Below are 19,109 nucleotides of genomic sequence, written 5' to 3' on the forward strand. Positions count from 1 at the left end.
TGCCCCGAGACCGAGTTTGGGAAACACTGGTTTAGATCACTGTTCTTTAATCCTTGTGTGCAAGGCTTTTGTCCTAGCCCAGCACTAAACACACCTGATTAAACCAATCAACATATGATCACAACCATGAATCAGGTGGGTTAGTGTTAGGCTAGAAGAACCAGAATCGAAGAATACTGACTTAGAGAACATACCAGCCATACTTTAGCTTGGCTCACCCTTACATCGGAGTGACTAAGAAGTTGTTATCTTGGTTTCTTTGTACTGAATGTCTGTATGGGTATGTTGCTTTCTATGTATGTCTGTGTCCCTCTGGATGCCTCTCTGTCTGTATTTCTGTCTTTTTGCATGTCTGTCTGAATGTCTCTCTGCATGTCTCTCCGTCAATGTCTGTCTGTATGTCTAGCCTTGCTTCTTCAGGAAGGTCTCCCTACAGTGAAGTGTCATCCCTGCATGCTCCGCTCCACAATGGCCATCCTCAGGACTGCAGGAACATGTATAACCCAATGACCCCTAACCCCAGAATCAATCCTAACTCCGGTGTCAACCCCATGGACCAGTACATGAGACCCCCTCTGGCTCCCCCACTGCACAGCATGATGGGACACCGCAGCATGAATCAGTCCTCTGACGGTGAGTCAACAGTCCTGCGTCACGTGAAACACTTCTTGACCTTACCCTCATTATAACCAAAGACAGGCTCTATCTCAATTAGTATTTTCTCCATTCCTCCAGACTCTGGTGAATTGAGAAAAAAAACAGTGTTCGAAAGCCTGTAATAATGTATTATTTCTTATCCTCTGTGTTTGTCCAGGTGGTAATAGCACCCCCTACTGTCACAACAACCTCATGTCATCCCACCACGGCTTCCCCCATGGACAGGGATTAGACCATGTGGGAGACGGTAAGAAAATAACTGGATCGCGTTTATTTCCGCTGCAAAACGCTTTAAAATGCTTCCGTTGCAATACCCCCTCTCCGCTCCTCATCTCCTCGCCTCACCCATCCTTTACCTCCCAATCTCCCCCACTCCCTGTCTCCTCTTTTCTCTCCCCCTCCTCCTCCTTTCGCCTCCCCAGGCTCGCGGTTCTCAACGCCTCGCTCCATGCTGAAGCTGAGTAAGAAGCGTGCCTTGTCCATCTCGCCGCTGTCTGACGCCAGCGTGGACCTACAGACGGTCATCAGAACCTCTCCTAACTCCCTGGTGGCCTTTGTCAACTCACGTTGTGGACCCAACGGAGCCAGCTCCTACGGACATCTGTCTGTGGGCGCCATGAGGTCAGGAGCAGGGACCCTACACTATACTACGCTATGACATATACACCACAATGTATTGCACAATACTATATTACACTGTACTCACACTGAACCAGAATACTATCATCCATAACGCAACACTACTTTACATTCTTTGGTATCAGTCACTTTGTATTGAAATGCATACTTTCCCAATGAAAATGTTAACATCAGTTTTAAATCAGTAACATAACCGGTGATCAGTGTAATATTCTTAAACATCATGATGCTAAAATATATATATATATAATATGCCCCCATGCACCTGTGAAACTGTTTATGATACCCCTATCTCTTGTATTGTAGTCCATCAATGGGTTACTCCAACTCAATGAACTACCAGTCCAGACAACAGAGCTCTATGTATGGTGGACACATCCCTGGACCCTGCCACGCCCCTCCCCCCCGACTACCCCCCCACAACCCCCGCCTCCACGCACCAAAACATGGACACGTAAGACTATTTATGATTGTCTTCAGACACTTGCTATGGGCTCCACCTGCTACTAACAGTTTCGAGAGAGTGCATACAGAAAAATAGAGAGACATTCTAAAGCTTGTACCAAAGTACATGTACTTGAGTAGACCCATTTCCCGGCCGCGTCATGAAAAGCTGTGCGTGCAGTTCGTCATCAGAAACCTCTGTTTACCTAGCAGTGGGTATGATCACATGTAACTTCAAATGCAGATCGTGCAAGTTAACAAAACACATCATCAGACTACAATTTCTTAGATGTCATTAGAGGATTGATTACCTAGCACACTTGTAAGCCAGTGAGTTAAGGTAAAATATCACAAATAGAGCCAGAAGAATAATATATAGATGCAGGATCTTAATTTGAGCCAGTATGCTACAGCAGGAAAATAAATGTGAATTATTATGTGGATTATAATTAATGGACATTTTTGTAGGGGAGGATACATTTTTTGTTACGACAAATCAAGTCTAAAATTTCAAAGTGGAAATCAATACACTCAAATACGCTACAAGTTTGCATTACCTGCTGAGAGTAAACATTCTCAACAACAAAGGAGTGATCAAATTATGATCCTACATCTGTACTTGTAGAACATAGCTGTAGCCATCAGTCTTGTGTGTTTTCATGCTCATCACTTACTCACTATTCAGTTTGTCGGGGGACATCAGCTTTAGATATTTTAATTTAATTTCTTTAGGGGGTAGATCAGCTTTAATATTGCAGATAGATTGAAGCTTCCATCAATGTAATTATCTGCATCATTTCCAATCCTCCGTATATGTGTTTTGTAAATATTATATATATATATATATATATATATGTGTCTTATATATATATATATATGTGTCTTGCGAAAGTATTCGGCCCCCTTGAACTTTGCGACCTTTTGCCACATTTCAGGCTTCAAACATAAAGATATAAAACTGTATGTTGTTGTGAAGAATCAACAACAAGTGGGACACAATCATGAAGTGGAACGACATTTATTGGATATTTCAAACTTTTTTAACAAATCAAAAACTGAAAAATTGGGCGTGCAAAATTATTCAGCCCCCTTATGTTAATACTTTGTAGCGCCACCTTTTGCTGCGATAACAGCTGTAAGTCGCTTGGGGTATGTCTCTTATCAGTTTTGCACATTGAGAGACTGAATTTTTTTCCCATTCCTCCTTGCAAAACAGCTCGAGCTCAGTGAGGTTGGATGGAGAGCATTTGTGAACAGCAGTTTTCAGTTCTTTCCACAGATTCTCGATTGGATTCAGGTCTGGACTTTGACTTGGTCATTCTAACACCTGGATATGTTTATTTTTGAACCATTCCATTGTAGATTTTGCTTTATGTTTTGGATCATTGTCTTGTTGGAAGACAAATCTCCGTCCCAGTCTCAGGTCTTTTGCAGACTCCATCAGGTTTTCTTCCAGAATGGTCCTGTATTTGGCTCCATCCTTCTTCCCATCAATTTTAACCATCTTCCCTGTCCCTGCTGAAGAAAATATGTGTATATATTTTTTACTATAATTTTTTAAATAATAAACATTCCTTTAAATTTCCCCCTAACCCTTCCACCCATCCCCTAATTTGAGTAAACTACTGACTTGATAACAACACAGGCTTCTATTTCCAGTTTAGACATACTATAAACATTTTATGAACACAATGAATTTTACAGTTATCTTTTACAGTTATCTTTGTTTGTTTTTAATCCCATCCTTCCCCTCCATTCAACCCCTACAATCTCTCTTAACACAGACAATTGTTTTCCTTCTATTTGCCATATATTTTTCAACTGTGCTGTGATGTTGTCAGGACCCGGTTACGAACCTGGGTCTCCGGAGTGAGAAACAGTCACTTAACCAACTGAGCCACGAATAGTCAGCAGAACCCAGAAGATGAGGCAGACACAGCAGTACTTAAGACGGTGTATTTAATAAAGTAAAAAGGAGTCCTTCAATACAAAAAGGCAAATCCAAAAGGTGGTAGGAATAGCACAAAAAAAACCCAAGAGATACTCAAAAACAAAAACAGAATTCCACAAGAGCATTCACCCGAATCGACAAGAATACACAGAACACTAGGGCTGGGTGCTAACATACAAACACAGAGCACAGAACTGAGGGAAACAAAGGGTTTAAATACAATCAGGGAAACGAGGCACAGGTGCAAATAATAATGGGGAACAAGGGAAAAAACATAAGGTCAAAAAGCACAATGGGGGCATCTAGTGACCAAAACCCGGAACAACCCTGGCCAAATCCTGACAGAATCCCCCCCCTAGGAACGGCTCCTGACGTTCCTACCAGCTCTCTCAGGGTGGAGGGCCCTGAACTGACGAATGAGGTCAGGGTCCAGGATGTCTTTGGCAGGAACCCAGGAGCGCTCCTCGGGACCGTAGCCTTCCCAGTCCACCAGATACTGCCAGGACCGCTGCACCCGGCGGGAATCCAGTATCCGATGGACGGTATAAGCCGGCTGGCCTCCAATGACACGAGGCGGAGGGGGAGGTCTGTCTGCCGGGACAAGGGGAGAAAAAACAACAGGTTTTAACAATGAAATGTGAAATGTGGGATTAATCTTAAGGGATCTGGGTAAGTGTAGGCGATAAGACAATGGGTTAACTCTCCTGGCAACCTTGAAGGGGCCGATGTATTTTTGGGACAGCTTGCGAGACTCCACCCGTAGAGGTAAGTCTCTTGTGGAGAGCCAGACTCTCTGGCCGGGGCGCAGGGTAGGCCCGGGACGGCGACGTCTGTTGGCTTGTTGTTGGTACCTCTGTGAGGAACGCATAAGATTAAGACGGGTCTTCCTCCACATAAGCCGACAGCGTCTGACGAACTTCAAGGCTGAAGGCACTCTGACTTCTGCCTCCTGGTCCGGGAACAATGGAGGAGCATAGCCAAACTGACACTCGTGCGGGGACATACCAGTGGAGGAGGAGCGCAAGGTGTTGTGCGCGTATTCGGCCCAAACAATAAAGGATGACCATGTGGACGGGTTGTCACGAGTCATACATCGGAGGGTGGTTTCCAGCTCTTTATTCATCCTCTCTGTTTGGCCGTTGGACTCCGGATGGTACCCTGAAGATAGACTGGCAGAAGCCCCCATGAGTTGGCAGAAGGCCTTCCAAAACCTTGAGGCGAACTGGGGACCTCTGTCAGAAACCATATCTTGAGGAATGCCGAAGACTCGGAACACATGATTAATTACCAACTCAGCCGTTTCCTTGGCAGAAGGTAACTTAGTCAGAGGGACGAACCTGGCCGCCTTTGAAAACCTGTCGATTATGACTAGGATAGTAGTATTGCCATGGGATGGAGGAAGTCCAGTAATAAAGTCCAATGAGATATGGGACCAGGGTCTGTGGGGAACAGGTAAAGGGTGAAGGAGTCCTTGAGGGCGGAGGTGAGAAGATTTGCCCTGGCAGCACACGGGACAGGCATTGACGAAAGTGGCAACGTCTTCTCTTATGGTAGGCCACCAGAACTTACGCTGGATGAACTCCAAGGTGCGACCTACGCCCGGATGACAGGTGAGGCGAGAGGAGTGCCCCCACAGAAGGACCTGAGTCCTCACTGCCTTGGGGACAAACAACCGATTGGCAGGACCTCCTTTCGGGTCCGGTTCGCTAGCTTGAGCACGTCTCACGGTATCCTCAACTTGCCACGAGATCGGAGCCACAATCTTAGCAGCAGGAAGGACAGGCATGTCCGTGTCATCTCGAATGGCAGGAGCGTAGACTCGGGACAGGGCATCCGGTTTGAGATTCTTCGACCCGGGCCGATAGGTGAGGATAAACTGGAATCGATTGAAGAAAAGAGACCATCTAGCTTGTCTAGAGTTCAACCGCTTCGCCTGCTGGATATACTCCAGATTTTTGTGGTCCGTAAGCACTTGAAACGGGTGAGAAGCCCCCTCGAGCCAGTGTCTCCATTCCTTCAATGCCATCTTAACCGCTAGGAGTTCACGATCCCCACATCGTAGTTCCTCTCAGTCGGGGTAAGCCGGTGTGAGAAGAAAGCGCACGGATGAAGCTTCTTGTCTTCACCCTCTGAGACAGGACAGCTCCAACACCAACCTCTGATGCGTCTACCTCCACCACAAATGGTTCATCCGTAGTCGGTAGTATCAGGATGGGAGCAGAGAGAACGCGCTGCTTGAGTCCTTGGAAGGCCGTCTCAGCTTCTCTTCCCCACAAAAACCTTGCATTGCCACCCTTGGTTAAAGCTGAGAGAGGGGCTGCCACCAAGCTGAAGTTCTTGATGAACTTGCGGTAAAAGTTTGTGAAGCCCAGGAAACGCTGAACTTCCTTAACGGATTTGGGGGTGGGCCAATCCGCTACCGCCCCTACCTTCCTGGGGTCCATTTGGACTCGACCGGGTTCCACTACAAATCCCAGGAATTGTACTCGGGATGAATGGAATTCACATTTTTCCGGCTTAACGTACAGATGGCTGTCCAGTTGGCGTTTGAGTACTTGTCTGACATGCTTAGTGTGTTCTTGAAGGGAGCTCGAAAAGATGAGGATGTCATCCAAGTAAACGAACACAAATATATTAAGCATATCCCTAAGCACATCGTTTATGAGCGCTTGGAACACCGCTGGGGCGTTGGTCAGGCCGAAGGGCATCACCAAGTATTCATAGTGACCAGTAGGCGTGTTGAAAGTGGTCTTCCACTCGTCACCAGGTCTGATCCGCACAAGATGGTATGCGTTCCGCAGGTCAAGCTTAGTGAAAACAACTGCTTCCTGGAGCAGCTCGAAGGCTGTGGCCATAAGGGGTAGCGGGTAACGGTTACGGACGGTTATGGCATTGAGTCCCCGGTAGTCGATGCAAGGACGTAATCCACCGTCTTTCTTGGCCACAAAGAAAAACCCTGCTCCCGCCGGGGAGGTGGATGGACGCATGAGGCCTGCTTCCAGAGCGTCCTTGATGTAGGTATCCATAGCAGCTCGTTCGGGTGGAGATAGGGAAAGATCCGACCCCTGGGGGGCAAGTGCCCGGAAACAGGTCGATGGGGCAATCGTAAGGTCTATGGGGTGGTAGCATGGTGGCCCTCTGTTTGCTAAACACCAGTTTGAGGTCATGGTAACACTCGGGAACTCGGGTCAGGTCGATGGATTCTAAAGACTCGGGAGTAGAACTCGGGGAATTCTGGAAAATACAAGTAGCTTGGCACGTAGGACCCCACTGCTTGATAGTGCCCATAGACCAGTCGATGTGAGGGTTATGGCTGTGAAGCCAGGGGTATCCAAGGACGAGGGGGAACTCGGAACAGGAGATCAAATGAAAGTTCATCAATTCCTGGTGTTGTGAAACTGAAAGTCGCAAGGAGGTAGTGACATGAGTGACAAGTCCAGATCCCAAAGGGCTTCCATCCAATGTAGTGACCCTCATGGGTTCACTTAGAGGTTCAGAGGGAACGCCATTCTCCTTCGCCCAGACACCATCCATGAAGTTACCTGCGGCTCCAGAGTCTACCAAGGCTTGAAGGTGAAGCTTGTGGTTGTCCCAGGAGAGGGTGACTGGACTGAGCAGACGGGAGTTGGACGGATGGGAGGAGGTTATGTTTCCCGTTACAGTTCCCCCGGTCTGTACGGGACAGAGCGTTTCCCTGGAGCCCGGGACACGTGGAACGGAAATGGCCCGGTTTGCCGCAATATAGACAGCGTCGCTCCCTCATCCGGCGGTCTCTCTCAGCCTGGGAGATGCGTCCAATCTGCATGGGTTCCGATGGAGCCAGCGAGGATAAAGGTGGGGACTCGGAGCTGGGACTGATAGGGGCTAGAGGTCTACGGTTGAGTTCTCTCTCTCTCAGACGATGGTCAATGCGTGAGGCCAACTTGATCAGGGACTCGAGATTGTCCGGTGGTTCCCGAGTGGCCAGTTCATCTTGGATAGTGTCGGAAAGGCCTTTCAGAAAGCACACCGTGAGCGCCTCGTTGTTCCAGCCACTTGCTGCTGCCACCGTGCGGAACTGGATGGCATAGTCCGTCATGCTGCGCCAACCTTGGTGGAGAGTCAGGAGCTGTTTGGCTGAGTCAGAACCACTGCTTGGGCCTTGAAACACTCGTTTGAATTCCTCAGCAAAGGCAGAGTAGCTGGCACAGCAGGAACTATGGGCATCCCACACAGCAGTAGCCCAGGCCAGGGCTTTTTCCGACAGCAGGGTGATGATATAAGCGATCTTAGACCGGTCGGTGGGAAACGACGAGGGTTGTAGCTCAAAGGAGAGAGAACATTGGGTGAGAAACCCTTTACAAGCACTTGGATCACCTGAGAACCGTTGGGGAGGTGGAAGACGAGGTTCAGCCAGGGGGTTAACTGCCATGGGTACGTGAATCTGAGGTACTGGGACGGGAACTGTTGCCGGGGTAAGACGATCAGATATTTGCTTAATGGAAGTCAGCATCTCCGACAGAAGATGAGAATGTCTAGCCATTAAGGCCTCTTGCTGAACCAGGGCGGCTTTGTGGCGTTGGACAGTCTCCTGGTGGTGGGACAGCATGGCAAAAAGGTCCTGGGAACTGGCTGCCTCTGGGTTCATTTTTGGCTCTGTGTTTCTGTCAGGACCCGGTTACGAACCTGGGTCTCCGGAGTGAGAAACAGTCACTTAACCAACTGAGCCACGAATAGTCAGCAGAACCCAGAAGATGAGGCAGACACAGCAGTACTTAAGACGGTGTATTTAATAAAGTAAAAAGGAGAAGTCCTTCAATACAAAAAGGCAAATCCAAAAGGTGGTAGGAATAGCACAAAAAAAAACCAAGAGATACTCAAAAACAAAAACAGAATTCCACAAGAGCATCCACCGGAATCGACAAGAATACACAGAACACTAGGGCTGAGTGCTAACATACAAACACAGAGCACAGAACTGAGGGAAACAAAGGGTTTAAATACAATCAGGGGAAACGAGGCACAGGTGCAAATAATAATGGGGAACAAGGGAAAAAACATAAGGTCAAAAAGCACAATGGGGGCATCTAGTGACCAAAACCCGGAACAACCCTGGCCAAATCCTGACAGATGTTTCACAAAACTTCTGAACCTTTCTATTCTCATAGTTTCTAAATATTGTAAATTAAATATACATTTTGCTAAAAGTATTATTATATTATTGATCGATTGACTAGGACTTTTCAAATCACCCAGCAGTGCTATTTGCAGAGTTAGCTCCAGATAAACGTTGCAATTCTTCAGCCATTCCTGGCCCTGCGACCAAAAACAAGCTACATATGAACAGTACCAAAACAGTGATGTAATGATTCTGTTCCTTGACAAACAAAATCTGCAGAGCTGGGAAGGTTGTATTTTTAGGGCCTTCCTCGGACACTGCCTGGTATAGAGGTCCTGGATGAAAGGAAGCTGGCCCCAGTGATGTACTGGGCCGTATGCACTACCTTCTGTAGTGCCTTGCGGTCGGAGGCCGAGCAGGGCCAGGCGGTGATGCAACCCGTCAGGATGCTCTCGATGGTGCAGCTGTACTCTCCGAGTACGGGAGAGGACTGAGCACGCACCCCTGAGGGGACCCCGTGTTGAGGATCATGATGGCAGATGTGTTGTTACCTATCCTTACCACCCGGGGCGGCCTGTCAGGACGTCCAGGATCCAGTTGGGCATAGCGACTATGGTGGTCTGCTTGAAACATGTTGGTATTACAGACTCAGTCAGGGATAAGTTGAAAATGTCAGTGAAGACACTTGCCAGCTTGCCAGTTGGTCAGCGCATGCTCGGATTCAATCTTAGTCCTGTATTGACGCTTTGCCTGTTTGATGGTTCGTCGGAGGGCATAGAGGGATTTCTTAAAAGCATCAGGGTTGGAGTCCCGCTCCTTGAAAGCAGCAGCTCCACAATTTAGGTCAGTGCGGATGTTACCTATAATCCGTGGTTTCTGTTTGGGGTATGTACAAACCTTGGGGACGACGTCATCTATGCACTTATTGATGAAACCAGTGATTGATTTGGTGAACTCCTCAAAGCCATCGGAAGAATCCCGAAACATATTCTAATCTGTGCTAGCAAAAGAATCCTGTAGCTTAGCATCTGCTTCATCTGACCTGTAACGGTTTTCTTTATGTGAAGGAGAGTCGGACCAAAATGCGGCATGGCTATTGAGATTCATGTTTAATAAAACAAAGGAAACACGAATCAATACAAAAACAATAAACGTAACGTGAAAACCGAAACAGCCTATACTGGTGCAAAGTAACACAGAGACAGAAACAAGGACAATCACCCACAAAACCCAACAGGCTACCTAAATATGGTTCCCAATCAGAGACAATGACTAACACCTGCCTCTGATTGAGAACCATATCAGGCCAAACGTAGAACTAGACAAACTAGACATGTAACATAGAATGCCCACTCATATCACACCCTGACCAAACAAAACATAGAAACATACAAAACAAACTATGGTCAGGGTGTGACAGTACCCCCCCCCCAAGGTGCGGACTGCGGCCGCAAAACCTGAACCTATTGGGGAGGGTCTGGGTGGGCATCTGTCCGCGGTGGCGGCTCTGGTGCTGGACGTGGCCCCCACTTTACCATAGTTTTAGTCCCCCACCTTGTCCGCTTCCATGGTCTCCGAACCACGGTGACCCTACTTAATGACCCCACTGGACTGAGGGGCAGCTCGGGACAGAGGGGCGGCAGCTCGGGACAGAGTGGCGGCTGCTCGGGACAGAGGGGCGGCTGCTCGGGACAGAGGGGCGGCTGCTCTGGGCTGAGGGGCTCTGGCGCCTCTGGGCTGAGGGGCTCTGGCGCCTCTGGGCTGAGGGGCTCTGGCGCCTCTGGGCTGAGGGGCTCTGGCGCCGGACAGGCGGGAGACTCCGGCAGCAGCGCCGGACAGGCGGGAGACTCCGGCAGCAGCGCCGGACAGGCGGGAGACTCCGGCAGCACTGGAGAGGAGGAAGGCTCCGGCAGCACTGGAGAGGAGGAAGGCTCCGGCAGCGCTGAAGAGGAGGAAGGCTCCGGCAGCGCTGGACAGACGGGAGCACCTGTACGGATGAGCCGGAGATACAGCCTGGTGCGGGGGGCTGCCACCGGAGGGCTGGTGCATGGAGGTGGTGACGGATAGACCGGACCATGCAGGCGCACTGGAGCTCTTGAGCACCGAGCCTGCCCAACCCTACCTGGTTGCATGCTCCCGGTCGCCCTGCCAGTGCGGCGAAGTGGAATAGCCTGCACTGGGCTATGCAGGCGAACCGGGGACACCATGCGCAAGGCTGGTGCCATGTAAGCCGGCCCAAGGAGACGCACTGGAGACCAGATGCGTAGAGCCGGCTTCATGGCACTTGGCCTGATGCCCACTCTAGCCCGGCCAATACGCGAAGCTGGAATGTATCGCACCGGGCTATGCACCCGCACTGGGGACACCGTGCGCTTCACAGCATAACACGGTGCCTGCCCGGTCTCTCTAGCCCCCCGATAACCACAGGAAGTTGACGCAGGTCTCCTACCTGGCTTCGCCATACTTCCTGTGAGCCCCCCCCAATACATTTTTGGGGCTGACTCTCGGGCTTCCATCCGCGTCGCCGTGCTGCCTCCTCATACCAGCGCCTCTCTGCCTTCACCGCCTCCAGCTCTTCTTTGGGGTGGCGATATTCTCCAGGCTGTGCCCAGGGTCCTTTACCATCCAACTCATCCTCCCATGTCCAGTACTCCTCTTTGAGCTGCTCCTGTTGCCTCTTCTCCTGCTGCACCTTGGGGCGGCTACACTCCCCTGGATTAGCCCAGGGTCCTCTCCCGTCGAGGATTTCCTCCCACGTCCAAGAGTCCTGTGTCTTTGGCCGCTGTTGCTGCTAAATTTTTGCTTGTAAGCAGGAATCAGGAGGATATAGGTAGGGTCAGATTAGCCAAGTGAAGGGCGAGGGAGAGTTTTGTACGCGTCTGTGTGTGTGGAGTAAAGGGGGTCTCGAGTTTTTTTCCTCTTGTTGCACATGTAACATTCTGGTAGAAATTAGGTAAAACATATTTAAGTTTACCTGCATTAAAGTCCCTGTCAACTAGGAGTGCCGCCTCCGAATGAGCATTTTCTTGTTTGCTTATGGCCTTATACAGCTCATTGAGTGTGATCTTGGTGCCAGCATCGGTTTGTGGTGGTAAATAGAAAGCAACAAAAAATATAGATGAACAATCTCTTGGCAAATAGTGTGGACTACAGCTTATCATGAGATACTCTACCTCAGGTGAGTAAAACCTCAAGACTTCCTTAATATTAGATTTTGTGCACCAGCTGTTATTAACAAATAGAGACAGACTGCCACCCCTTGTCTTACCGGAGGCAGCTGTTCTATCTTGCCGATGCACGAAAAACCCAGCCAGCTGTATGTTATCCCTGTCGTCGTTCAGCCACAACTCGGTGAAACATAAGATATTACAGTTTTTAATGTCACATTGGTAGGATATTCTTGATCGGAGCTCATCCAGTTTATTATTCAATGATTGCACGTTGGCTAATAGTACGGAAGGTAGAGGCAGGTTACCCACTCGGTGTCAGATTCTTACAAGGCACCCAGACCCACGTCCCCTATAGCTCTCTCTCTTCTTCATGCGAATGACAGGGATTTGGGCGTTGCCCGGTGTCTGACTCGTTAAAGAAAAAATCTTTGTCCAGTACGAGGTGAGTAATCACTGTTCTGATATCCAGAAGCTCTTTTCGGTCATAAGAAACGGTGGCAGAAACATTATGTACAAAATAAGTTACAAATAACGTGAAAAAACACACAATAGCACAATTGGTTAAGTACCCGTAAAACGGCAGCCATCTCCTCCTGCGCAATTATACTTCCGGCGCCGACAGAGATGGCCGCCTCGCTTCGCGTTCCTAGGAAACTATGCAGTTTTTTGTTTTTTTACGTGTTATTTCTTACATTAGTACCCCAGGTCATCTTAGGTTTCATTACATACAGTCGAGAAGAACTACTGTATATAAGATCAGCGTCAACTCACCATCAGTACGACCAAGAATATGTTTTTCGCGACGCGGATCCTGTGTTCTGCCTTACAAACAGGACAACGGAATTGATCGCATGCAGCGACCCAAAAACGACTCCGAAAAAGAGGGAAACGTGGCGGTCTTCTGGCTGCCGTTTTTCTGGTCAGACTACGGAGACGGGCACATCGTGCCCCACTTCCTAGCATTCTTCTTGCCAATGTCCAGTCTCTTGACAACAAGGTTGATGAAATCCGAGCAAGGGTAGCATTCCAGAGGGACATCAGAGACTGTAACGTTCTGTGCTTCACGGAAACATGGCTCACTGGAGAGACGCTATCCGAAGCGGTGCAGCCAACGGGTTTCTCCACGCATCGCGCCGACAGAAACAAACACCTTTCTGGTAAGAAGAGGGATGGGGGTGTATGCCTTATGGCTAACGAGGCATGGTGCGATGAAAGAAACATACAGGAACTCAAATCCTTCTGTTCACCTGATTTAGAATTCCTCACAATCAAATGTAGACCGCATTATCTACCAAGAGAATTCTCTTCGATTATAATCACAGCCGTATATATCCCCCCTCCAAGCAGACACATCGATGGCTCTGAACGAACATTATTTAACTCTTTGCAAACTGGAAACCATTTATCCGGAGGCTGCACTCATTGTTGTTGGGGATTTTAACGAGGCTAATCTGAAAACAAGACTCCCTAAATTTTATCAGCATATCGATTGCGCAACCAGGGGCGGAAAAACCTTGGATCACTGTCACTCTAACTTCCGCGACGCATATAAGGCCCTGCCCCGCCCCCCTTTCGGAAAAGCTGACCACGACTCCATTTTGCTGATACCTGCCTACAGACAAAAGCTAAAAAAAGAAGCTCCCACGCTGAGGTCTGTCCAACGCTGGTCCGCCCAAGCTGACTCCACACTCCAAGACTGCTTCCATCACGTGGACTGGGACATGTTTCGTATTGCGTCAAATAACAACATTGACGAATACGCTGATTCGGTGTGCGAGTTCATTAGAACGTGCGTTGAAGATGTCGTTCCCATAGCAACGATTAAAACATTCCCTAACCAGAAACCTTGGATTGATGGCAGCATTCGCGTGAAACTGAAAGCGCGAACCACTGCTTTCAATCAGGGCAACGTGTCTGGTAACATGACTGAATACAAACAATGCAGCTATTCCCTCCGTAAGGCTATCAAACAAGCTAAGCGTCAGTACAGAGACAAAGTAGAATCCCAATTCAACGGCTCAGACACAAGAGGCATGTGGCAGGGTCTACAGTCAATCACGGACTACAGGAAGAAATCCAGCCCAGTCACGGACCAGGATGTCTTGCTCCCAGGCAGACTAAATAACTTTTTTGCCCGCTTTGAGGACAATACAGTGCCACTGACACTGCCTGCAACGGAAAAATGCGGTCTCTCCTTCACTGCAGCCGAGGTGAGTAAAACATTTAAACGTGTTAACCCTCGCAAGGCTGCAGGCCCAGACGGCATCCCCAGCCGCGCCCTCAGAGCATGCGCAGACCAGCTGGCTGGTGTGTTTACGGACATATTCAATCAATCCCTATACCAGTCTGCTGTTCCCACATGCTTCAAGAGGGCCACCATTGTTCCTGTTCCCAAGAAAGCTAAGGTAACTGAGCTAAACGACTACCGCCCTGTAGCACTCACTTCTGTCATCATGAAGTGCTTTGAGAGACTAGTCAAGGACCATATCACCTCCACCCTACCTGACACCCTAGACCCACTCCAATTTGCTTACCGCTCAAATAGGTCCACAGACGATGCAATCTCAACCACACTGCACACTGCCCTAACCCATCTGGACAAGAGGAATACCTATGTGAGATTGCTGTTCATCGACTACAGCTCGGCATTCAACACCATAGTACCCTCCAAGCTCGTCATCAAGCTCGAGACCCTGGGTCTCGACCCCGCCCTGTGCAACTGGGTACTGGACTTCCTGACGGGCCGCCCCCAGGTGGTGAGGGTAGGTAACAACATCTCCTCCCCGCTGATCCTCAACACTGGGGCCCCACAAGGGTGCGTTCTGAGCCCTCTCCTGTACTCCCTGTTCACCCACGACTGCGTGGCCACGCACGCCTCCAACTCAATCATCAAGTTTGCGGACGACACAACAGTGGTAGGCTTGATTACCGACAACGACGAGACGGCCTACAGGGAGGAGGTGAGGGCCCTCGGAGTGTGGTGTCAGGAAAATAACCTCACACTCAACGTTAACAAAACTAAGGAGATGATTGTGGACTTCAGGAAACAGCAGAAGGAACACCCCCCTATCCACATCGATGGAACAGTAGTGGAGAGAGTAGCAAGTTTTAAGTTCCTCGGCATACATATCTTAGACAAACTGAATTGGTCCACTCACACAGACAGCATCGTGAAGAAGGCGCAGCAGCGCCTCTTCAACCTCAGGAGGCTGAAGAAATTTGGCTTGTCACCAAAAGCACTCACAAACTTCTGCAGATGCACAATCGAGAGCATCCTGGCGGGCTGTATCACCGCCTGGTACGGCAACTGCTCCGCCCTCAACCGTGAGGCTCTCCAGAGGGTAGTGAGGTCTGCACAACGCATCACCGGGGGCAAACTACCTGCCCTCCAGGACACCTACACCACCCGATGTTACAGGAAGGCCATAAAGATCATCAAGGACATCAACCACCCGAGCCACTGCCTGTTCACCCCGCTATCATCCAGAAGGCGAGGTCAGTACAGGTGCATCAAAGCTGGGACAGAGAGACTGAAAAACAGCTTCTATCTCAAGGCCATCAGACTGTTAAACAGCCACCACTAACATTGAGTGGCTGCTGCCAACACACTGACACTGACTCAACTCCAGCCACTTTAATAATGGGAATTGATGGGAAATGATGTAAATATATCACTAGCCACTTTAAACAATGCTACCTTATATAATGTTACTTACCCTACATTATTCATCTCATATGCATACGTATATACTGTACTCTATATCATCGACTGCATCCTTATGTAATACATGTATCACTAGCCACTTTAACTATGCCACTTTGTTTACATACTCATCTCATATGTATATACTGTACTCGATACCATCTACTGTATCTTGCCTATGCTGCTCTGTACCATCACTCATTCATATATCCTTACGTACATATTCTTTATCCCCTTACACTGTGTATAAGACGGTAGTTTAGGAATTGTTAGTTAGATTACTTGTTGGTTATTACTGCATTGTCGGAACTAGAAGCACAAGCATTTCGCTACACTCGCATTAACATCTGCTAACCATGTGTATGTGACAAATAAAATTTGATTTGATTTGAATTATACATATTTTAATAGCTACAATTTTGATGGCCACAATCAATAGATAAACAGTAGCGGACAACCTTGTGTTACTCCTCTTGACGGTTTAATATTTTCTGAGAAGTAGCCATTATTTACTATTTTAAACCTAGGATTACTATACACAACTTTAACCCATTGTATAAGAGCTTTACCAAAATTGAAATATTCCAGGCATTTATATATAGATTCCAGTTGTACTTCATCAAAAACCTTTTTAAGTCAGCTATGAATACAAGGCCTGGTTTTCCAAATGTTTAATATTGTTCTATTGTTTCCAGTACTTGTCTTATATTATCTACAATGGATCGTCCATGTTAAAAACCTGTCTGATTTGGTTGAATAATATCTGCCAAAACCTTTTTAATTCTATGCGGTATGCATTTTGCATCACAACACTGAAGTGTAAGGGGCCTCCAATTTTAATGAACTGGATCTTTATATTTACCACTTGCGTCCTGTTTCAGTATTAATGAAATCAGACCTTCTTGTTGAGTATCTGACAATCTACCATTTTGATAGGAGTGGTTAAAACATGCTAGTAACGGTCCTCTGAGTACATCAAAAAAGGTTTGGTATACCTCAACTGGTATGCCATCCAGCACAGGAGTTTTCCCGGACTTAATAAATCTTCTTCGGGATCGGTGTCCCTTCCTCGGGATGAGCTTAACGTAGGGTAATGCAATTAGCATGAGGTTGTATCTGATATTGGCAGAAAGCTTAAATTCTGGTTAATCTAACTGCACTGTCCAATTTACAGTAGCTATTACAGTGAAATAATACCAAATTGTTTGAGAATAGTGCACAATTTTGAATATAAAAAGTTATTAATAATACATATTAGGCACATTTGGGCAGTCTTGATTAAAAATGTTGAACAATGGTTCATTGAATTAGTCTAAAACGTTGTGCATACATTGCAAAATCTAAATTGCACCTGGGCTGGAATAACACACTATGGCATTTCTCTTGCATTTCAAAGATGGTACAAAAAATACAAAATAACAGTTTTTTATTTTCTTTGTATTATCTTTTACCAGCTCGAATGTGTTATATTCTCTACATTCCTTTCACATTTCCACAAACTTCAAAGTGTTTCCTTTCAAATGGTACCAAGAATATGCATATCCTTGCTTCAAGGCCTGAGGTACAGGCAGTTAGATTTGGGTATGTCATTTTAGGTGAAAAGAAAAAGACTGGATCCTTAAGAAGCAGGTCCTTGAAGGCTTTAATTGTGTCAAGAAGTTCCTCCTCTGTAATATGGCCTTCACATGAGTCTTTCTGCACAGCTATTAATTTTACATTATTAATAGAAACAAATCCACACAATTAACTTCAGTTAGTGGAGATCGAGGAGACTGGAACATATGCTTAAAGTATTTGCTTCCTCTTTCAAAATATAGTTTGGTGAATCATGGGTGACTCCATTTGTAACAAGTTTCAGTAAATTATTTTTGGAAGCATTTCTATGTTGAAGATTTAAAAAATAATAGTGCATTTTCCCCGTATTCCATCAGGGTTGCTTTATTTTATACAATATAAACTAAGAAAAAAAAGGAACATCCCTTTTCAGGACCCCGTCTTCAAAGATAATTTGTAAAAATCTAAAGATCTTTACAGATCTTCATTGTAAAGGGTTTAAACACTGTTTCCCATGCTTATTCAATGAACCACAAAAATTAATGAACAGACAATTAAGGTCACAGTTATGAAAACTTAGGACACTAAAAAAGACCTTTTTACTGACTCTGAAAAACACCAAAAGAAAGATGTCCAGGGTCCCAGCTCGTCTGCGTGAATGTGCCTTAGGCATACTGCAAGGAGGCATGAGGACTGCAGATGTGGCCAAGGCAATAAATTGCAATGTCCGTACTATGAGACGCCTAAGACAGTGCTACAGGGAGACAGGATGGACAGCTGAACGTCCTTGCAGTGGCAGACCACGTGTAACAACACCTGCACAGGATCGGTACATCTGAACATCACACCTGAGGGACAGGTACAGGATGGCAACAACAACTACCCGAGTTAAACCAGGAACGCACAATTCCTCCATCAGTGCTCAGACTGTCCGCAATAGGCTGAGAGAGGTTGGATTGAGGGCTTGTTGTAAGGCAGGTCCTCACCAGACATCACCGGCAACAACGTTGCCTATGGGCACAAACCCACCATCGCTAGACCAGACAGGACTGGCAAAAAGTGCTATTCACTGTCGAATTGCAGTTTTGTCTCACCAGGGGTGATGGTTGGATTCGCGTTTATCATCGAAGAAATGAGCGTTACACCGAGGCCTGTACTCTTGAGCGGGATTAATTTGGAGGTGGAGGGTCCGTCATGGTCTGGGGCGGTGTGTCACAGCATCATCGGACTGAGCTTGTTGTCATTGCAGGCAATCTCAACTGTGCGTTACTGGGAAGACATCCTCCTCCCTCATGTGGTACCATTCCTGCAGGCTCATCCTGACATGACATTCCAGTATGACAATGACACCAGCCATGCTGCTCATTCTGTGCATGATTTCCTGCAAGACAGGAATGGCAGTGTTCTGCCATGGCCAGCGAAGAGCCCGAATCTCAATCACATTGAGCACGTCTGGGACCTGTTGGATCGGAGGGTGAGGGATAGGACCATTCCCCCCAGAAATGTCCGGGAACTTGTAGGTGCCTTGGTGAAGAGTGGGGTAACACCTCACAGCAATAACTGACAAATCTGTTGCAGTCCATGAGGAGAAGCACTGCAGTACTTATTGCAGCTGGTGGCCACAGCAGATACTGACTATTACTTTTGAACCCCCTTCTTTGTTCAGGGACACATTAATCAATTTCTGTCACATGTCTGTGGAACTTGTTCATTTTAATGTCAGTTGTCTTGTTATGTTCATACAAATATTTACACATGCTATGTTTGCTGAAAATAAACTGATTTGACATTTCTTTGAGTTTATTACACTTGATCTTTCTTGAATAAGTTCCACCATTTATTTTTCCTCTAACTGTAATGAATGCTCATGGAGGAAATGTGTAGATTCACGCA

General features: G+C 47.3%; 1 protein-coding gene across 1 annotated transcript in view; it reads left to right on the forward strand.

Moving 5' to 3' along the window:
* The window catches only part of gli1 (GLI family zinc finger 1), a 140,732-nt gene that overhangs the window by 87,709 nt on the left and 33,914 nt on the right, over positions 1-19,109 (forward strand). Inside the window, exons 3-6 of the mRNA XM_064969209.1 lie at positions 407-633; positions 815-904; positions 1,080-1,278; positions 1,603-1,750. Of these exons, the coding sequence (XP_064825281.1) occupies positions 407-633; positions 815-904; positions 1,080-1,278; positions 1,603-1,750 (664 nt within the window). The remainder of the gene's footprint in view (positions 1-406; positions 634-814; positions 905-1,079; positions 1,279-1,602; positions 1,751-19,109) is intronic.

This window comes from Oncorhynchus masou, chromosome 6 (genome assembly GCF_036934945.1).
Source record: "Oncorhynchus masou masou isolate Uvic2021 chromosome 6, UVic_Omas_1.1, whole genome shotgun sequence".
NCBI classification, from domain to species: Eukaryota; Metazoa; Chordata; class Actinopteri; order Salmoniformes; family Salmonidae; genus Oncorhynchus; species Oncorhynchus masou.